We start from the raw sequence: 22,353 nt of genomic DNA on the forward strand, positions 1-22,353 counted from the left end.
TTCACAGTGCCAGATATCCAGGTTCTGACCTCAGGTGTTTTGTTTGCACTTTCTCTCTGTGACCACGTGGGTTTCCTCCGGATTTCCTCCCACATCCCAGAGTGTGGGTTTGAAGATTAATCCGCTTCTGTAAAATTGCTCCTACCGGATGCAGAAGTGGGATAATATAAAACTTTTGTGAATGGATGATCGGTAGGCTGAAGGACCCTTTTCCATGCTGTATCTTTCAATTCAATCAAGATTAAATACAAACATGTATAGATACATATAAAATCCATTCATAAGAATGAAAAATCAAGACACTTCAAGCATTTGGTTACTGCATATATGAAAATAAAATATCTGAATATACTGACAATCTGAAATAAATATAGAAATGGCAGGACACAGATCAGGAGGCAGTGTAAAAAAAGCAAAAATCTATTTTTCTTTCCACAGAAGTGCCTGATCACTGTAAAAATGCTTGCTTCATGTTTCTCTTCTCAGTGGAGAATCTTAGAAAGCAAATGGCATGTTGGCCTTCACTGTGAGAGGATTTGAGTATAGGAATAAGGAGGACCTACTGCAATTGTACAGGGCCCTGGTGAGACCACACATGGAGTATTGTGTGCAGTTTAGGCCTCCTAATTTGAGGAAGGACATTCTTGCTATTGAGGGAGTGCAGCGTAGGTACACCAGGTTAATTCTTGGGATGGCAGGACTGACATATGAAGAAAGAATGGATCGACTGGGCTTATATTCACTGGAATTTAGAAGGATGAGAGGAGATCTTATAGAAACATATACAATTCTGAAGGGATTGGACAGGCTAGATGCAGAAAATGTTTCCGATGTTAGGGAAGTCCGGAACCAGGGGCCACGGTGTAAGAATAAGGGGTAGGGCATTTAGGTCTAAGATGAGGAAAAGCCTTTTCACCCAGAGAGTTGTGAATATGTGGAATTCTCTGCCATAAAAGGCAGTGGAGGCCAATTTACTGGATGTGTTAGCCCAAAGAGTGATATAGCTCTTTGGGCTAACAGAATCAAGGGATATGGGGAGAAAGCAGGAACGTGGTACTGATTTTGGATGATCAGACATGATCATATTGAATGGCGGTGCTGGCTCAAAGGGCCGAATGGCCTACTCCTGCAGCAATTTTATATATTTCTATGTTTATCATGCATCAGTTGTACGGATATGTCTATATCAATAAACTTACTTTCAACATTTGGTTCTCTCGTCTCAGACTCCAAAGTGGATTCCCCACTGAGATTTTGATCATCTAAAAATTAAAAGCAATGCAATTAATATAAGGCATCAAGAATACAAGATATTCGATGTCAACTTTAATGTCCTGATACGCGAGGGACAATCTTCCTTGGCATTATAAAGTGCACCATCCTCAATTTCTCTTCACTACTGTGCTTTCAATGATGGGATGTACAGTATATGAATTCTAAGCCACAGTGATGCTTCAGGTTATAGACAGGCAAGCTGGACTGTTAATTATATTAAAGGTATGCATACAAGCCAACTAATATTTAAAGTGAAAATGATCATTGAGGCAGGAGTTGATATGTGCCATCACCAATCTCTCAAAGCACTTCACTAAGGTGGATCTAAGTGCCACCAGACAGTAGTCATTGAGGTAGGTCACCATGCTCTTCTTGCCAACTTACATTTTCGTCTAAATCATTTATATATATATATATATATATATATACTGATCCCTGCAGAACACCACTTGTCACAGACCTCCAGTCAAATTAACAACCTTCCACCACTACCTTCTTCTACGGCCAAGCCAATATTCAATTAAGTCCATCTTTTGGATCTGCCGACCATCTTCAATCGCACCCACCCATCCATTCGCCAGGCTTTGTCCTGCACCTCCTAACCTCCTACGTTCTTCCCATGACAAATCAGTCTGAAAAATAGTCCCCATCGAAAACATCACCGATTCATGTTCCCCGGAGATGCCGCCTGAGTTACTCCAGCACTTTGAGTTACTCCAGCACTTTGTGCCTTTCTTTGTTAACCAACTAAACACAGTCAATCACAAACCATACCAGACCCTTGGGGGGGGTTGATTTGGCTAACCATTTCCCATTATCAATTTCCATTCAAGAAGCAGCACAATATTCAGTAGCTGGAATAATGCTGTTTATTCAGTGTATACTTCTCATAAAGCTGACTACTGGCAACTGAGAGATCTTGTCATGGAACAATGTGGAGTTACACAGGCAAATCTGACAATTCACAACTGAATATCACAATCTTTAAAGGGCTAATGGTGACTGAAAGAGTAAAAATGAAAGAAATTAGTGTCTTAAAATTAAATCACCACTAAATAATATCTATTAAAAGAAATGGAAAATCTTTCAGTATGCTTCTTATATGAGGTGAGTGAGGTGATCAATTGTATAATTGTATATCTCAACATATATCTCAACATACAGGGCAGAACCTTCACAGTTAACAGCAGGTCGCTGGAGAGTATTGCAGAGCAAAGGGATCAAGGAGTGCATGTACATAGTTCCCTGAAAATAGCACCACAGGTAGATAGACTGGTCAAGAAGGCCTTTGCTGCATTGACCTTCATTACCAGGGGATTGAGTATAGAAGTTGGGATGTCATGTTATTGGTGTTCAAGACATCGGTGTGGCCGCACTTAGAGTATAATGTTCAGTTTTAGTCAGTGACGGAAATCGCTATAAAAATATGGAGGGGACCGGGGGACAGGAGGGACACAATTTCTTGGCGGCCACGCACGCAGGCGCACACTCACACGCGAGGCATCGGAAGCTTCAGTCGTGCACCCTGTGAACAGTAATTAGCTCGGGATTCTTCCAGTTTCCAGCCCCGCGACGAGGATGCTTCTACTACGGGGCCATTACCACAGATTTAAAATACACTGGACATCATGCTGGACAACATAATATAGGACAGGACACTTTCAAGCTGCTTGATGCCCAGTGTTTTTAAAATCTGTGGTAGCTGTAGTATGGAAACAGAGCTATTAAAACCAAGCAATATATAAATGATCTGCATTATATGCAACCTAAAACTTTGTATTCTTGGATGTATTAAACATTTTTTCCCAATTTGCCAGATGTAAAAATAGAGGGTGTCAATTAGTCAATAAAATTGCTTTATTATCTGCAGAAAGCATTTGGTCTCTGTAATTGTGTGTTTTGTTGCCTTTGTTACTGTCATGCATGAAATTTTGTTCAAACTTGTTTGAATAACAATAAAGGAAATTCAATTTAATTCAATCTACAGGTGGAGATTCCCTCTCTCTATTTGCCAAAGACATTTTAGATTCTCATGTGGCACTGGGATACGGTTTATTGGTGAAACATTTAGCTTGTGCGTTTGCCAACATGTGGACAGCTCATCACTGAAGATGACGTCAATGATTATCCTATAGCAGTTTAGATACTACTTTGGCATTGGGCTTGGTTTACTTGCTTGAGCGCTTATCCTGATGTTATAGCACAATCACTATGTGTCTTAATGGTAAACCATAATTGATATTAGCTCGATGTTACTGAGCAAGTTATCAAAACAGGAGATGCCAGGAACTGCAGATTCTGGCACTTTGAGCAAACCATAAACTGCTGGAGGAACTCAGCGGGTCAGGCAGCATTTCTGGAGAAGGGAATAGGTTACATTTTGGGTCTGAAGAATGGTCTCGACCGAAAACATTGCCTTTTCTTTTTCTTCGTAGATGCTGTTTGACCTGTTGAGTTACTCCAGCTTTTTGTGTCTATGAATGAACGTACTCGTTCTTTTCTACAATGTTCCACTCCAAATTTAAAACTAAACAAGAAATTGAACAGCATTGTATGTTTAGCTAATTATCAAACGATTGGGGCGTGGGACATAGGTTCTCACAAACATTGCAATAGCGGGTTAGGCTGTTAATGTTAAACAGCATCAGGAAAATAGCCAGCCCGGAAAACAAAACCATTGCAGTTTGAGTTGATGAAAATATAACAGTTTACATCATTCATTGTGTGGGAAGGAACTGCAGATTCTGGTTTACACCGAAGACAGACACAAAACATTGGAGTAACTCAGCAGGCCAGGCAGCATCTCTGGAGAGGAGTGGGCGATGTGTCTGGTCAGGACCTTTCCTTCACAGATGCTGCCTGACCTGCTGAGACTCCAGCATTTTGTGTCTACTATTCTCACCATTAATGTCAGTAGGACGATTCTTACACACTCGCCTGTACCCCGGGAGGTGCATTGAATGTTGTAACTCGTCTGCCCCGCGTATCGGTGGAGTTTATGTTTCAGACCATGTTTGTTCGGAAAGTGATCACTAAAAAATGCATCCGAGTGTACCCTTCATGATTAACATCATGTCCCGTCTCCCCCCCCCACCGGAGCACGCTGCTTTGCTCCCAAAAACATCTACCAAGTAAAAGGAAGAGACTTCGAGACTAGCCCGGGCCTCCAGCGATAACAGGCAGAGCGAACTAAATCCCCGGGAAAAAATCCAGCCGTGGCTGCCGTGGTCTATACAGCGAGCAACAACTTAGAAATAAGACCGTGCTCTAAAAACAGAGCAAGCTTTAAAACTCGCTTTAAAACACGCGTTTGATTTCCACAACGTGTATCAACAACTGTTCCGATCAGTCATACCTACACGTTAAGTTAGAAAGTGGAGCAATATTGAATCCACGCTGCAGGCAGTATTGAAAGTAAATTATTCGTCCAAACTGCAGAAGATAGCGGTCTGAAGACCCGAAACGTCACCCATTCCTTCTCTCCAGAGATGCTGCCTGTCCTGCTCAGTGACTCCAGCTATGTGTGTCTATCTTCTGTTTCTTGTGTCCCCGCTGAGTTTCTCCAGTATTTTCTCAGCGGGGACAAAACTGCTGGACAAACTCAGTGGGGACACTGTAGATTCTCTAGTAGTTTTGTCCCCGCTGAGTTTCTCCAGCAGTTTTGTCCCCGCTGAGTTTCTCCAGCAGTTTTGTCCCCACTGAGTTTCTCCAGCAGTTTTGTCTACCTTCAATTTTCCAGCTTCTGCAGTTCCTTCTTAAACAGTATTTCATCAAGTTGAGATAAACATTAGATGCTGCAATTGATACTGGAAAATCATGCTATAACAATATGATGTCGGATCTCGTGATTAGCTAGCTAGATCTAGAACGAACAGATGGCACAATGGGCTAAGTGTTCGGCTGGCAACCGGAAGGTAGCTGGTTCGAATCCCGCTTGGAGTGCATAACTGTCGTTGTGTCCTTGGGCAAGACACTTCACCCACCTTTGCCTGTGTGTGTCCTTGGGCAAGACACTTCACCCACCTTTGCCTGTGTGTGTGGATGTAATTATGTGAAGCACTTTGGGGTCAATGCAAGTTGACTAAAAATGTGCTATATAAATAAAGAAATTTAATTTAATTTAGAATGAGGTGAAATTGATGAAAATGAGACTGAATCTTACTGAATCTAACCTGAATAAGTGCAAGTCCCGGGTTAAGTATATGATTAAGTAACATTCTTTCATGATATCACTGATATGGTAGATTTTCTGCAGTTTCTTCCATGCAATAATATTCATACAAAATATTAAAAAGCGAAATGAGAAAAGATAGGTAGTTGATCAGCACTTAAAATATACATTTTGGAAAGTGGTACCCGCACGAAAAATGAATGTAGTGTTCTTTGTCTCTCCTTTTGAGATGAAGTATTGTCTGGATGCCATCTCTTCAAACATCTCTGCATTGAACCGTCAGACATTTCGATGTTTACAAAGGGTCTGAAGAAGGGTCTCGACCCGAAACGTCGCCTATTCCTTCTCTACATAAATCTACCTCCAAAGTTCAAATGATAATTGTGCCCGCATCTGACAGTTTTAAATGCATCTCCCGTTAATTTTATTCAAAGGAACACGTCATACTTGAAGCAAGTCAGTTCACACATTTATATTATAAGGATTAATGAATGGATATTGATGTAGCAGTTAACAATGACAGTTAACACATCGTTTTCGTGAACTGACCTTGCCTCAAGTATTTTGCGTTCCTTTGAATAAAATTAACGGGAGATGTCATTAAAACTCAGATGCGGGTACAAGGATTCGAGGCGTTGAACACTTCTTTCCTCTGACTCACGAAAATGATGTGACACAATTATAATTATTAAGGACGAAGGAATGGATATCGATGTTGCAGTTAACAGTGACATAGACAGTTAACACATCGTTTTTGTCAGTTAGATGAATTAAGTGATGAACGAACGACTTGAATCGAACGACTGGACTCGAAACGAACGACTACTTATTAAAACCGACATACCTTATAAAGCTTGTTATGTGGGGGGGGGGGGGACATTCCCCCACTTCTGAAAACATGGAAGGGACACGTCCTCCCTGCCCCCCCCCGGGATTTCTGCCAATGGCTTCAGTCAGCAGGCTATAGGAAGGATGTCATTAAGCAGGAAAGAATGTAGAGATGGTTTACGAGGATGTTGCCAAGACTTGATGGCCTGAGCTAATAGGAAAAGTTGGGTACGCCAGTACTTTGTTCATTGGAGCACAGGAAGCTGAATGATGATCTTACCAAGGTGTATAAGGTCATGAGCCGGAATAGGTAAGGTGAATATGCAGACGATATTAATAGGAATCTGGAGGCATATTTTTCACACAGAGGTTGGTGGATATACAAAACGAGCTGCCAGTGGTGGTGGTTGAGGCAGATACGATAACAACATTTAAAAGACAGGTACATGGATAGAAAAGGTGAAGAATGATATGGGCCAAACGTGGGTAGGTGGGACTAGATAAGCCAAGGGTAATTTGGGCCAAAGGGCCTGTTTATGTGTTGTATGACTCTATAACATTCAATAAACAATAATAAATGTTTACCTGATGCAGTTGACTTAGAAATTAAACTATCTCTCTTTTCTCTGTCTTCACTCTCTGAAACATAAAGGCAAAAGAGATCCAATCAGTCCCCTTCTACTAACAGACTCACCTCCACCTGGCTGAACTGGTCCTCACCCACAACAACTTTTCTTTTGACTCTTCTTACTATTCTTCAAGTCAAAGATAGAGCCATGGGCACTAACATGGGCACAGCTATGCCTGTCTTTTTGTTTGTTTTGTTGTACCCTCCTTGTTCCAAACATATCTCAGCACCATCCCCCGACTCTTTCTCTGCTACATCACCGATTGCATCCAACAAGGGTACCTCCTGCTCCCATGCAGAACTCGTGATATCATCAACTTTACCATTCACTTCTTCCTTGTTTCAAATTCACTTGGATTTTCTCTGACAGCTCTCTCCCCCTTCTCTATCTCTTTATCTCCATCACAGGGGACAGACTATTGACTGATGTCTACTGCAAACCCACTGACTCCCGCAGTTACCTTTGTTTAAGAAGGAACTGCAGATGCTGAAAAAAAACAAAGGTAGACAAAAATGCTGAAGAAAGGTTTATTCCTTCGCTCCATAGATGCTGACTCACCCGCTGAGTTTCTCCAGCATTTTTGTCTACCCGCAGTCACCTTGATCACATCTCCTCCCACCCTGCCTCATGCAAGAATGCAATATTCCACCACTCACCCGTTCCCCTAACGCAACCTGTTCCCCCAACGCAATATTCCACCACTCACCCATAGCCCCAAACTGTGCAGGCGGAGCTCTTTTCCCCTCATCCCCCAACACTCCCTCCCCCTTCCCTTCGCCCTCTCTCTTCTCTCAACTCTCCTCCTCCCGTCCCTCCCTCACCTCTCCCTCTATCCTCAGTCACTCCTTACCCTCAGTCACTCCCTCCCTCCATAACCCTCTCCCCTCCCTACCCCTAACCTGTTGGGCCCCATTCCCCCAAAGCAAAATTCTACCACTCACCCGTTCTCCCAACGCAACCAGTTTCCACCACTCACCCGTTCCCCCAACGCAATATTCCACCACTCAGCCATAGCCCCCAACTGCGCAGACGCGGCTCATTTCCCCTCATTCCCCAACACTCCCTCCCCCTCCTCTTCACCCTCCCTCTTCTCTCCCCTCTCCTCCTCCCCTTACTCCCTCACCTCTCCTTCCCTCTCCTTTCCCCTACCCTCAGTCACTCCCAACCCGCAGTCGCTCCCTCCCTCCCTCCATAACCCCTCTCCCCTTTTAAAAAATATATAAATGAGATCCCATTGTGATGTCATTGTCGTGTGGAGCACTGCTGATGGGCAGTTTATGTAAATGAGATCCCATTGTGATATCTTGGCTGTAACTGCCACTGCTAGTTCAAGTGATTTTTCTCAAAGTAGATTTTGTAAAGTTTCAAATGTGATTAACTTGTAAAATATAACATCAATTTGAACAAAACTTTGATACACCACACCACAGGACAATGGTGAGTAAGGTGGTCCAAAATTGTAGCGTTATCATGCACCATTTTGGCGTAATTTCAGGATCTCACTCACACACACGCACGCATACAGGCTCACAAACAAATAAGATGAGAGTTTTAGTAATATATAGATGGACTAAATGTAGGTGGGCTGGCATAGATTTTGCAACTTGCTTGGCATGGGCAAATTGGGCCGAAAGACCTGTTCTGTGTTGTATAACTATAACTTTTAATGAACATTAATAAACATCTACCTGAAGCTCTCTTTGCTCTGTGTTCAATTGGCAAAATGGCTTCTTCTTTACGTTTTTCTTTCTCTGAGCATAAAAGGAACGGAGATCCAATCAGTCCCACTCAACTTACACACTATCCTCCACTTGGCCTAATTTGTTATTACCCATAGCAATTCTTTTGACTCCTCAGGATTTCTCCATGTCAAGGGTGTAAGCATGGGCACTCGCATGGGCACACCTATGACTTTTTGGTTGGTTACTTTAAACACTCCTTGTACCAAACATGCCCCACCACCATTCCACTCCTTTTTCTCTGCTACACTGATGAATGCATCCGACAAGGGCGCCTCCAGCACGCATGCAGAACTCACTGATTTCATCAACATTACCACTCACTTCCACCCTGCCTCAAATTCACATGGACTATCTTTGACACATCTCTCCTCCTTCTCTGTCTCCATCACAGAGGACAGATAATCGACTGATGTCTACTGCAAAATCACTGACTGCCACAGTTACTTTGATCACACTCCATACTTTACTCTTAATTTCTCCGTCTCTGCTACGTCTGATCCTAGGATAAGGCTTTTCACAGATTCAGAGATGTCCTCTTCAGTAAATGTAGTTTCCCCTTTGATATTGTGAAGGCAAGCCTTACCTGTGTCTCCTCTGTGCCTCGCAGTTCTGCTCTTGCTTCACCTATCTCAAATGGAACAAGGATAGAATTCCATATGTAATAACAAGGAACTGCAAATACTGGCACTTACCAAAGTAAGACACAAAATGCTGGAGTAACAGCGGGTCAGACAACATCACTGGAGAACGTGGATAGGTGACATTTTGAGTAGTGTCTGACGAAAGGTCCCAACCCAAAACGTCACCTATCTATGTTCTCCAGTGATGCTGCTCGATCCGCTAAGTTACTATAGCATTTTGTGTCTTTCTTAAGGATAGAATTCTTCTGGCCCTCATCTGTCGCCTTCTACTATTCACTTGCTGCTGTAAGTTTAAAGGGGAATTCGAAGTTTATTGATTGTCTTTGAGACATTTTATTAATACTAACATTATCAGTATATAAGTTTATAAGTTGTAGGAGCAGACTTAGGCCATTCGGCCAATCAAGTCTTCTGCGCAACTCAATCATGACTGATCTATCTTTCCCTCCCAACCCTATTCTCCTGCCTTCTCCCCATAATCCCTGACACCCTTATTAATCTAGAATCTGTCAATCTGCCCCTTATAAATGACATGCCAATGACATGGCATGCACAATGAATACCCAATGGCATGTCCTACACAGCCTTTGTGGCAATGAATTCCACAGATTCACCACCCTCTGACAAAATAAATTCGTCATAGCCTTTCGAACGGTACTTCCTTTTGTTCTGAGGCTATGCCCTCAGGTCCTAGACTTTCACGCTTGTGGAAACATCCTCTCCACATCCACGCTATCCAGGCCTTACACAATTTGGTAAGTAACAATGAGGCCCCCCCTTATCCTTCTAAACTCCAGCAAGTACAGGCCCAGTGCCATGAAACGCTCCATCATATGTTAACCCAATCATTCCTGGGATAATTCTCCTAAACCTCGTCTGGACGCTCTCCAACACCAGCACATCCTTCCTCAGATAGGGGGCCCAAATATAAATTATCTGAGCAGTACAAGTAAAAAAGAGTAAGTATATTCTGCTCTTTCTTATGAGAAGTACTAGAAATGGAGCAGTTGATTATTGAGTCTCCTGCTCATGATAATCCTTGGTCTGCAGGAAGGAAGGAAAGAGAACATCAGGCCTTCCAGCCACCTACCAGCTACTGCTGAAGGGAGGAAAAGGAGGGCAAAGAAGATTATTTTCTCTTTCGAATACATAACGTTCTTTCAACAGGACTTCTAATGCTATGCCTGAACATCTCAGTGCCTTCCCAATCAATTTCTGGATCATCATGAAATATTCACCTGCTAATTTGTACATCCAAGCCAGAAATGGGTGAATGAAGATAATATATACAGCTTCATATAAAAAAAACATTTTATCAACAATTCCTGAAGCTTTTATTTCAAATAGACGATAAACAATCTAATTATTTTTCCCCAGTTAATCTTTCGATGCTTAACAATCCCAACAAAAACATTTTTAGTGTCTGGATTATATGCTCCATATGGCTTAATATGCCTGATAGATAACTTGACTTGTAAAGAAAAATAAATCTCACTTGAACAACGTCGAACTGTTTGCGTACCAATACTGCAGTGCAATTTTCTGCGTGTTTGGAGATTTTCATCTGAAAAATACAAAAAACACTACTAAGGAACCCCAAAGAAACTAGAAAATCCTATCCTTGCTTAAATATTTATTTTCCTTCAATTTATTCTTATTAGTATGAAAAGAAAGTTCCAAATCCTCCATTCTGATCTCAATGGATCTTGAAATCTGCTAGTCTGATAGGACAAAACATTGGCGAGTCCACACTTGGAATATTCTGTGTAGTTCTAATAGTCACACGCAGTGGCCGCGGAGCGTTTTTGGAAGTGGGGGGGCTGAACGATCACTAATCACTGGCCTTGGGGGTACCCAGTAAGGGAGTGGAGTAACTGAGTGGGGGGAGGATGTGGGAGGGGGGCGTTCCCCCTCCCATGGTGGGGACTTTTTGAAATTTGATGTATTAAAATCATGTTTAAGTGCATTTAGAAGATATGATTTCAATGTTTTTTGTTTGAAGCATTTTTAAGAGGTAACTTTTTCCACACAAAGGGTGGTGGGTGTAGGGAACAAGCTACTAGAGGAGGTAGTTGAGGCAAGGACTATCCCAACATTTAAGAAACAGTTAGACTGATACATGGATAGGACAGGTTTGGAGGGATATGGACTCCCCCAACATCGGGAACATTTTTCCTGCAGTTACAGTAAGTGAAAATCTAGCAGGCAAGCAGGATGCTTTCTCCAACCATCCCCATTTGAGGGCCACTATCTTCCACTGCTTCTACCCAGTGTTTGGTACCTACTTCCAGCAGCCACTGGTGTCCTCCAGGATGCACTGAGCTGCAGCCTGGTCCATGCCAGTCACCAGGACAAATTTGGCGCAGAGACTCTCACGGGAGCCCCCCCCCCCCCCCCCCCCCCAGACTATACATATTACAATTGAGCTGTCCACAGTGTACAGATAGATGACAAAGAGAACAAAGGTTAGGTCTGGATCTGGATCTGGTTGTAGTACGCTGACAAGCTCTAGGTAGAGCATCACTCAACATTGGACAATTAAAAAATATATTTTTATCAAGCCAATTAATCAAGCCAATTAACCTACAAACCTGTACGTCTTTGGAGTGTGGGAGGAAACCGAAGATCTCGGAGAAAACCCACGCAGATCATGGGGAGAACGTACAAACTCCACACAGATAGCACCCATAGTCGGGATCGAACCCGGGTCTCTGGCGCTGCATTTTGCTGTAAGGCAGCAACTCTATCGCTCCGCCACCGTGACTGCCAAAATAAAGTCCATTACAATCTAAATAAAGATAGTCCGAGGGGCTCCAATGAGGTAGATGAGAGACAGGATCATTCTCAAGTTGTTGATAGGATGGTTCAGGTGCCTGATAACCAAAGAAACTGTCCCTGAATCTGAAGATATGCGTTTTCACACTTCCACAATTCTCTGCAATTCCTTGCGGTCTTGGATGGAGCTGTTCCCAAATCCTGCTGTGATGCATCCGATGAAATGCTCTGTATGGCGTATGTGTAGAAGTTGGTGAGACTTTTTGGGGACATGCCAAACTTCCTCAGTCTTCTTAGGAAGTAGAGGCGTTGGTGTGCTCTCTGGGCCATTGTTTTGATATGGCTAGTCCAGGGCAAGTTGCTGGTGATATTTACTCCTAGGAATTTAAAGCTTTTAACCATCTCTACTTTGGCGCCGTCAACCGGGGTATGTGTACCGCTTTGCTTCCTGAAGTCGATCAGTGTCCTTTGTCTTGCTGACATTGAGGGAAAGTTGTTGTCCTGACACCAGGTCATGAGGTTCTCAATCTCCTTCCTGTACTTCGTCTCATTATTTGATACCCAGCCCACAACGGTGGTGTATGCTGAGAAAGCATCATTGCAGGGCACTAGTGTTGCGGATTATCGTAGAGGATAATTTGTCTCCTATCCTCACTGATTGTGGTCTGTTGGTCAGGAATTCGAGGATCCTGGGAAGAGGCACACTTGCGTCTGTCTCCAGGGGCTTTGGTTTCCTCCTACAGTGTAAGACGTGAATGTTGGCAGATCAATTGGCCACCATAAATTGTCCCCATTGTGTAGGTGAATGGTAGAATCTCACAGGAATGGTTGGAGTGGAATTGATGGTGAGAATCAAGTAGGATTGATGCAAATGGGTGCATGATGATCAGTGGAGACTTGATTGGCTGAAGGACCTATTCTCATGCTACAAGACTACTAAAATTTATCCTACAACCTTTTCTCACATCTATATGACTCAAAAGAGGTACTGTTTCCAACAAAGGAAAAGGGTTCTGAAAAGCAGCGGGGACAATGGTACAATACTTTCATTTGACATTTTCTGAATTAGTTCCTACCAGTGGCATTACTAAACAACTAAATTGTTTCAGAACTTAATAGAAATTCTGTAAGAATATAGCAGATATGAAAAGACAACTTAATTCTAATGTACCACATTGTGGGTTTTAAATCTTGATATACCTGAAAATGCCAGGTCTGTTTGTGTACATGAGTTACAAGTCGCACGTTTTTGTTTACCTGAAATATAAATTAACAAAATTTATAAGATTTATAAGAGAGATAATTCTTATATAACAGAGGTATAGTTGTACAGCACAGGAATGAGTTATTTGGCTCACCACATTCATGTTGACCTTTTTGCACATTTATACTATATCCAATTACCCACTCTAGGATCATATCCAAAAATGCTTACCCATTTGTGCCTGTCGAAATGTCTCTTAAACAGAGCGATTAAATCCAACCCCACCATCTCATCAGGCATTGCAAAAAACGTTTCCCTTAAATCCCCTTTCAATTATCTTTTTTCTCATCTTAAACCTACACCCGCTTGCTTTTTATACCCCTACAATGGGATAAAGATTCTAACTATCTATTGTATCAATGACACCTGAAATATTACCACGTGAAGGTCACCCCATTGGACTCCTTTGCTCTAGGGAAAACAAACACAGCCTACTAATAATGTATTTCCCTTAACTAAAGTCCTTGAATCCAGGCAATATCCTATGATAGGATATAATGGAGAGGAACATTTATGGTTTAAATTTCCAGTTATATCTCTGCTTTAAAAAAAAAGGATTCATAGTATAGAAATGGGCCCCTTCAGCCCAACCTTATGTATGCATTTGGTGTGCTGGCCTTTATAAATCAGAGCATTGAGTATAGATGTTGGGATGTAATGTTAAAATTGTGCAAGGCATTGGTGAGGCCAATTCTGGCGTATGGTGTACAATTTTGGTCGCCTAATTATAGGAAGGATGTCAACAAAATAGAGATAGTACAGAGGAGATTTACTAGAATGTTGCCTGGGTTTCAGCAACTAAGTTACAGCGAAAGGTTGAACAAGTTAGGTCTTTATTCTTTGGAGCGCAGAAGGTTAAGGGGGGACTTGATAGAGGTCTTTAAAATGATGAGAGGGATAGACAGAGTTGACGTGGATAAGCTTTTCCCATTGAGAGTAGGGAAGATTCAAACAAGAGGACATGACTTGAGAATTAAGGGACAGAAGTTTAGGGGTAACATGAGGGGGAACTTCTTTACTCAGAGAGTGGTAGCTGTGTGGAATGAGCTTCCAGTGGAAGTGGTGGAGGCAGGTTCGATTTTATCATTTAAAAATAAATTGGATAGGTATATGGACGGTAAAGGAATGGAGGGTTATGGTCTGAATGCAGGTAGATGGGACTAAGGGAGAATAAGTGTTCGGCACGGACTAGAAGGGCCGAGTTGGCCTGTTTCCGTGCTGTAATTGTTCTATGGTTATATGGTATGCTGTAGGAGTCATTCTTGCTTAGGCTAGTTACTGTTAGCATATTTTATTATTTTGTCTAGATATTTCTGGCAGAATAATCGTGTACGCTTGGGGGTGGGATTTTGACATGTAGATGGGCATGGCATACATCGGATGAGGCTAGCGAAACCACTAGGAGTGGTCAGATCGACTTGAGTGAGCAGGAAAGGAGGAATATAGTTTTTTACCCGTTCAGATAGAGAGAATGGAAAGCTCCAATTTGTATAAGAATAAAGGGGATCTGGCATGTTCACTTCTTTGTATTTACAATAACCAATTAAAATCAATGAAACTGGAAATAACGATTTGAAGATTCGTTTTTATCATCGACTGCGTAAATTCGTTTCACTCCCCCCTACCTGCGTGGTAGTGACAATGGAAAAGTTTGAAATTGCCATTACGCTAACTGTGATACCTCTCTGCCTTGATTCCATTTGTCTACATTAGGCTCAAATCCCTCCATGCCCTTCCTCTTCAAGTACCTGATCAATTGCTTTTTAAACATTATATTTGCATCTGCCTCTACTACCTGTTCAGGTAAATTATTCCAGATAACCACCACCATCTGTCTGGGGGAAAAACATATCCCTCAGATTTCCTTAAATTTTTTCTCCCCAATCTTTAAACCTGTGCCCCATAGTTCTATACATCCAGCCCAAGAAAAAAAGATTCTGACTCTCGAACTTATCTATGCCTCTCAGTTTTACAGATTCACCATTCAGCCTCCTATATGCTAGTGGGAACAAACCCAGCCCATCTAACTACAGCACTCCATTCCAGGCAACATCCTGGTGAATTTATTTTGCATGCTCTCTATTGCTACCATATCCTTCCTGTTACGTGGTGACAATAATTGTACACAAGAGAGGGCTAACCAATGTTTTATACAAGCCACAAGAGTCCCGACACACTCAATGGCTTGGCAGATGAAGGCAAGCATACCAAGTGCCTTTTCCATTATCTTATCTGTCTGCGTGGTCACTTTCAGATGGGTGCTGACCTACTTCCCAAAGTGAAAAAATCAAAAACCTTCCGGAAGGCCATGTATATCACGACCACTGCTTTGCCTTCAATAATGTTCTTTGCTACCATCTAAAAAAAATCATATTTTTGTTTGACAATCTGCACAAAACCATTCTGGCTCATTAAGCTGTCAGTCCTGTCCCTCTCATAGCCATATCCCAGCCATGTCCCTCCCATAGCCATAACAGTTACAACGTCCCAGTCGCAAATACCTATCCACGCCTTGAGTTCATCTGTCTTACCCATCAAGCCTCTGGCATTAAAATAAATGCAATTCAATTCGATAGCCCTCCCTCGCTCCCTGACGTGCTCCTGCCTATTCTGTTCACTGAACCTCCTTTCATCACCTTCCATTCCAACTTCCAGCCTCTTACCTGCCTTACTCCTGCTTGGGATGCCGCCCCCTCGTAAGAGGGAAAAATTTAATAGGAACCCGAGGGGCTACTTTTTCCACAGAGTGAGTATATGAAACGAGCTGGCAGAAGAGGTACTTGAGGCAGATACGATAACAGCATTTAAAAGATACTTGGACAGGTACATGGATATGAAAGGTTTTGGGTAAAATGGGCTATACGTGAGCAAATAGTTTAGATGCGGTATCAGTAGGCATTGATGAATTAGGTCGAAGGGGTTGTTTCTGTGCTGTATGCCTGTATACATGACTATGTAAAATTAAGTGAATCTCCCACTGTGGAGTTGGAGGGGAGGAGGGGTGTGTGTGGATGGGGAGGTGTAGGAGGGGGTGAAGAGGGTGGTGTGGGGGGAGGGGTGATGGGCGAGGGGGGTGTGTGGGCTGGGGGGGAGAGTGATGCGTGGGCGGGAGGGGAGTGGATCACAAGCCTCTTACTTTCGCTTTCGCAAAGATCTCGGATCCCTGGTCAGCACAGCAGCAGCGCCATTTGGCTTACATTTCGGAATACACGACTTGTGTCCGGCACATTGCGGGGAAGAGCAACCTAGTTGCAGATGCATTAACCAGCATCGCCATCCATGAGGAGGCTCCGGGTATTGATTATACTGCCCTGTGGGCTGCGCAGTGTGACGATGATGAAGTGCTCGCCTACCGCACCGCTATTTCTGGTTTGCTGTTGGAGGATGTACGTTTTGGTCCTGCTGGTGCCACAGTCCAATGTGATGGGTCGACTGATCAGCTGAAACCCATCCTTCCTGCAGCTTGGCGTCGCCGGGTATTCGATCTTGTTCACGGTTTGGCTCATCCATCCATCCGAGCGACGATTGCGTTGGTAGCACTTAAGTTTATGTGGCATGGTCTGCGTAAGCAGGTCGGTTACTGGGCCCGAACGTGTATCTCCTGTCAGACGTCTAAGATCCAGTGTCATGTCAGGGCCCCCTTGTAGGGTTTTGCTGTGCCCCAGCGATATTTTGACCATATCCATGTTCATATTGTGGGTCCATTGCCCCGTCTGGAGGGGTTACTCATCTGTTTGCTATCGTTGATCGCTTCAATCGATGGCCGGAGGCTGTTCCGATTGCTGATACCTCTGCCGCTACGTGAGCTCGCCGCTCATTGGATCGCTCGTTTTGGTGTGCGGTGGACATTTCATCTGACAGGGGTGCACAGTTCACCTTTGGGTTGTGGTCTGCCATGGCCCGGCTGTTGGGGACTCAGTTGCATCACACCACGTCCTACCATCCACAATCCAACGGGTTGGTCGAGCGTTTCCACCGCTGTCTCAAGGATGCTTTGAAAGCACAGCTCACAGGTCCGGATTGGGTCGATGAGTTACCGTGAATGTTGTTGGGAATTCGCATTGCCCCCAAGGAGGACCTGGCTACGTCCTCTGCCGAATTAGTGTACGGTACTCCGCTTACGGTTCCTGGTGATTTCATTTCGGCTGCGCGGGAGCAGCAGGAGTCGCCCTCCTCTATGCTGTTGCATCTTCTGGAGCAGGTGGCCACGTTTTCTCCTGTTCCAACATCACGACACGGGTTGCTTTTTCCTATGTTCCATCTGCCCTCAAGGACTGCCCATATGTGTTCCTGCGTCGGGATGCTCATTGTACGCGGTTGCAATGCCCGTATGAGGGTCCATTCCAGGTGTTGCAGCACGGCATTTCGACTTTTGTGTTGGATGTGGGTAGAAAGCCTGAGATTATATCGGTGGCGCACCTTAAGCCGGCTCATTTGGACATTGACCAGCCGGTGCAGGTGGCTCAGCCTCACTGTCGGGGGCGTCCGCCGTCTCAGCCCGTCGCCCGTGTCTGTGGAGTGTCCGAATGCGGATCCTGTGGTTACGAGATCAGGCCGTGGCATTCGTCTGCCTGCTCGTTTTGCTCCTCCGGTTCTGGGGTGGGGTGGGGTGGGGTGGGGGGTGGGGGGGGGGGGGGGGGGGGGGGGCGTGTAGTTTCATCTGGTCGTCGGGCCACTGGTTAATCGAACCCTCGTTCATCATATGGTAAGAGGCATATGTATGAGGGGCGGGGGTTAGAAAGGAAGTTGAGGGTGTGCCCTGCTGCAGTGATACGCAGTTACTCTGGGCTCAGCAACACTGCTCTTGTTTTGGTATTCTGTTTTTGTTTAATAAAGCTTGTCCTTGAGTTCACAATGTCTGACTCACTTTATCGCGCTTTAATATCATATTCTTTGTAAATCAATACAATCGTTCAAAGGAAGTAAGATGACTATCAAGTAAATCTTGCAGTTAAAATATTCTGCAAGTCAAAAGAAAAAAACCTAACATTTACCTTTCTTGGAGCATTTTTCTGTTTGTGTGCCTTTCTCACATAATATTGCACTTTCTCTTCCAAGAGCTTGTATAACTGAAATGTAAAATTAGCATAATTTAGGAATATTGTTTACTAAAAAAGCTTATTACAGCAAAAAGTTGGAAGACCTCAGAAAATGAAAACAACAGAGAAATTAGGAAAGCAAAGGAGGATATGAATAAATATCAGCAATAAAATAACAGAAAATCTAACAATACAGGTACTTATAAGTATATAAAATCAAGAACATAACAAAGGAAAGAATGGAACAAATAACGGACCAACAACATAATGGACATGGAAGACATTGATAAGATTTTGTGAATCTTTTGATGTCTTCACAATAGGAGGGAGATAAAGGTAATGCTGTAATTAGGTGATTGAGAGATATGATATGGATCGTGAAAGACAATGTATTCATAGGTTTTGCATCTTGAAAAATTAGTAAATCACCAGGCCCAGATGAAATATCATTGTCCACTGAAAGAAATAAAGCGTTGAGGCTTTGACTACAATTATTCAGCAGAAATGGCATCAGAGGTTTAAGATACTGCTAGCATTCCTGCTATTGCTTACAATAGATGGAAGAGATAACTAAAAAAATATAGCTCATTTTGTTTAACTTTGGAGATGGAGAATTATTAGAATCTAAGGGACAGTATATCTCTTCAATTAGGAAGACACAGGTCTATCAAGGACAGTTCACACAGATTAGTCTAAGGAAGGTAAGGTCTGATTAACAAATAAATATTTTGAGGAGGTAAAATGAATGTGTGTTTGATGCAATCTGCATGGATTTCATCAAGGCTTTTGTCAAAGTTTTACATGGCAACCAAAAATTGCCACGTATTTACAATGAAAAGAGGAAAACTTTAGGCTGTAGGATACAGTCTGAATAATAATGCAGAAAAATGCCAAATAGAATTAATTACAGCAAAGTGTGAGGCGATGCATTTGAGTAGTGCAAAAGCCAGAGAATATGTAATGGGAGGATATTGAGTGGCATTGAGAAATGGAGAGACCTTAAAAAGTAGGTATCTTTTTAAAGTTACGACAGTTCAATAAAGTTGTTTCCTTTTATTAGACAAGATCCAGAATAAAAGAGGAGGGAGATTATGCTACAATGGTATTAAGTCTCGCCGATAGATAGGTGCACACCTGGAACAGCAGATACAGTAGATAAGGTTGGAGGAGGTGCAAGTGAAACCTCTGCCTCATCTGAAAGGACCATTCCCTCCAAACTCCCTGGTTCACTCATCCCTTCTCACCCAAACAATCCTCTCCCCAGGCACTGCAACTGCAGGAGATGCAATACCTGACCCTATACCTTCTCCCTTGACTCTGTCCAAGAACCCCTACAGTCCTTTCAGGTGAAAATATCGGCGAGACCAAGTGCAGACTGGGCGATTGTTTTGCTGAACACCTTCGCTCAGCCCGCCTGGGCCAACACAATTACCCAGTTGCCAAACATTTTAATTACCCTTCCCATTCCCATATTAACCTTCCTGTCTGAGGCCAAATATAAATTGGAGGGATAGTAACTCATATTTCGTTTGGGCATCCTACAATCCAGTGGTATGAATATTGCATTTCTCTAACTTCAAGTAACCTTTGCTTTCCCTCTCTCTCTGCAACTCCCCCACCCTAGTTATCCTACTTGTTTCACTGTCCTCCTGATTAATTTTACTGTTTGTACGCCTTGTTGTCACCCTCCCCTCGGCAGACAATGAACTATTGTACATTTCCTCGATCGTCGTCTGCTTTGAAATGTCCTTTTCACACCATACACACTCTTTGTACCCTTCCATATCTCTAGTTTCCATCTCCATTGACTCTCGGTCTAAAGAAGGGTCTTGACCCGAAACATCACCTATTCCTTCTCTCCAAAGATGCCGTCTGTCCCACTGAGCATAATTTAACTGCTGTTCTGATTTGACTGTTCTGCAGCATCCTCTCTCCCCTGCACTTTAATATTCTCTTTAATCAACACTACTACCCCTCTCCTTCCCCTCCTTCTCTATCTTTATTGTATCCTGCAGCATATAATAACAACACATCCTGTAAATATTAATTATATTGAACAGAGTCAGCATGGACTTTTGAAAGGAAACGCATTTTTGATTAATCTGTCAGAGTTCTTTGAGAACGTAGCTATGAGAGGTGATAAGGAAAAAATAGTGGATGTGGTGCATTTAGATTTTCAATTGGTCTCATACAAGATTTGAGCAAATGAAATTGGATGTAACACATTGATATAGAATAAGAATTGGTTATCAAAAGATAGCGAAAAGTGGGAATAATTAGATCTTTCTCAGAATGGTGGTCTGTGACCAATGGGGTATCACAGGGTCTGGTAATTGGCCAAAGGTATTCATAATCTACATTAATAATTTGGCTGAGGTAAATGAACTATATTTGCAAGTTTTTCAGATCATATTAGATTAGATGGGGTTGTGATTGCATAGGAGCATTAAACAAGACTTCAAGGGATAGGCTGACTGGGTGGGAAAAACTTTAGCTGATGGAATATAATGTACAAAAACGTGAGGTTTCTCAGTTTGGTGAATGCAACAAAGCAGCAGATCTTTTAAATGGTGAGAGAATTGGTAATGTTGATATTCAAATGGGTCTATGTGTGCTTCTACACATCACTAAAGCCAACATACTGATGTAGCAGGTGATTAGAAAAGCATATGGTGTGTTTATTACAAGAGAATTTGAACACAAGAAAATTAAGGAAGATTATTACATTGCCTGGGGACCTTAGTTAAAATGTATCTGGAGTATTGTGTACAGTGTGATACCCTTACATAAGAATGGATATATGTGCCATTGCAGGAGTGCAAGACTGATTCCAGGTCTGATAAATTTGCCATACGAGGGAAGATTGAATAGATTAGGATTCTATTTTCTTTAGTTTGGAACAAATAGAGACCTCCTAAATTTACAACATTCTCATAGGGCTTATCTCGTTAGTTACAGGGAGGATGTTCCCCTGGCTGAGGAGTCTAGGATTGGAATTACAGGTTAAGAATAAGAGGTCAGCTGTCTAGGACTGGGATGAGAAATTTCTTGAATCAAAGGCAGGTGAACTTTTGGAATTTTCTATTCGGGAAGGCTGTGGAACCTCAGTAATTGTGTTCATTCAAATCAGAAATCAATAGATTTCTGGATATTAATGAAAATATAAATAATTGCAGGAGTATTGGAGTTAGCAGAGGAAGAACATTGGAAGTACTATAGAGAAGAAATGTGTTACGGTCATGTGTATCAAATGATATGATATTAAATGCTACAGAAAGATGAGGATGCCAACTGTTCATTTTGCAGACACAGCTCCATCTTGGGAAGCAAGGGAAAAATTGTGGGCTCCTGGCAGAAATATTTGTATCATTGGTAGCCCTGGGGAGTGCCAGAAGACGGGTGAATGGCTCAAGTGGTGCCTCTAATTACGAAGGTCTGCAAGGAAAAGCCTGATAACTGCAACCTAGCAAGCTTTACATAAGTGACTGAGGTGCCAGAAGTAGTAGTAGAGGCAGGTACAATTACAACATTTAATGGGCTGTTAGATAAGTAAATGGGTAAGAAGGGTTTGGAGAGATATGGTGCTGGCAGGTGGGACTAGCTTGGTGAAGCAACCTAATCAGCATGTACAAGTTGGTATGGGACGCATATGCTGTATTGCTCTATATTCAGTTAACCACAACAAGTTCAATGAAATAAAATTCTAAAACAAGTAATCATACTTTTTAAATTGTAATGATTAAAAAATGAAATGGTCGAAGATCGCTTTGTGGTTTACCTTTTTGAATAGACAGGAATTCCTCTTGTAAAGTATCAGTAAAAGAATTAAAACCTTTCAAGGATAATAACAATGTGCTCATTAATCTCCCGGATTAACCAACATAGGTACAGTTAAATAGTTTCCTTGCTAATATGATCAAAACACATTTTTCTAAATTCTGGAAAGTTAAAAAAATGTTTTTGTTTTTAAACAGATAACTTAGTTCTAA

At 42.5% G+C, this 22,353-nt stretch overlaps 1 protein-coding gene across 1 annotated transcript in view; it reads right to left on the reverse strand.

Moving 5' to 3' along the window:
- Positions 1-22,353, reverse strand: part of LOC116987151 — a 160,370-nt gene that overhangs the window by 8,121 nt on the left and 129,896 nt on the right. The window contains exons 29-35 of the mRNA XM_033043028.1: positions 22,143-22,196; positions 18,320-18,394; positions 13,262-13,318; positions 10,782-10,850; positions 8,592-8,654; positions 6,860-6,913; positions 1,200-1,262 (exon numbers count right to left, since the gene is read on the reverse strand). Of these exons, the coding sequence (XP_032898919.1) occupies positions 1,200-1,262; positions 6,860-6,913; positions 8,592-8,654; positions 10,782-10,850; positions 13,262-13,318; positions 18,320-18,394; positions 22,143-22,196 (435 nt within the window). The remainder of the gene's footprint in view (positions 1-1,199; positions 1,263-6,859; positions 6,914-8,591; positions 8,655-10,781; positions 10,851-13,261; positions 13,319-18,319; positions 18,395-22,142; positions 22,197-22,353) is intronic.

This window comes from Amblyraja radiata, chromosome 25 (genome assembly GCF_010909765.2).
Source record: "Amblyraja radiata isolate CabotCenter1 chromosome 25, sAmbRad1.1.pri, whole genome shotgun sequence".
Lineage (NCBI taxonomy): Eukaryota > Metazoa > Chordata > Chondrichthyes > Rajiformes > Rajidae > Amblyraja > Amblyraja radiata.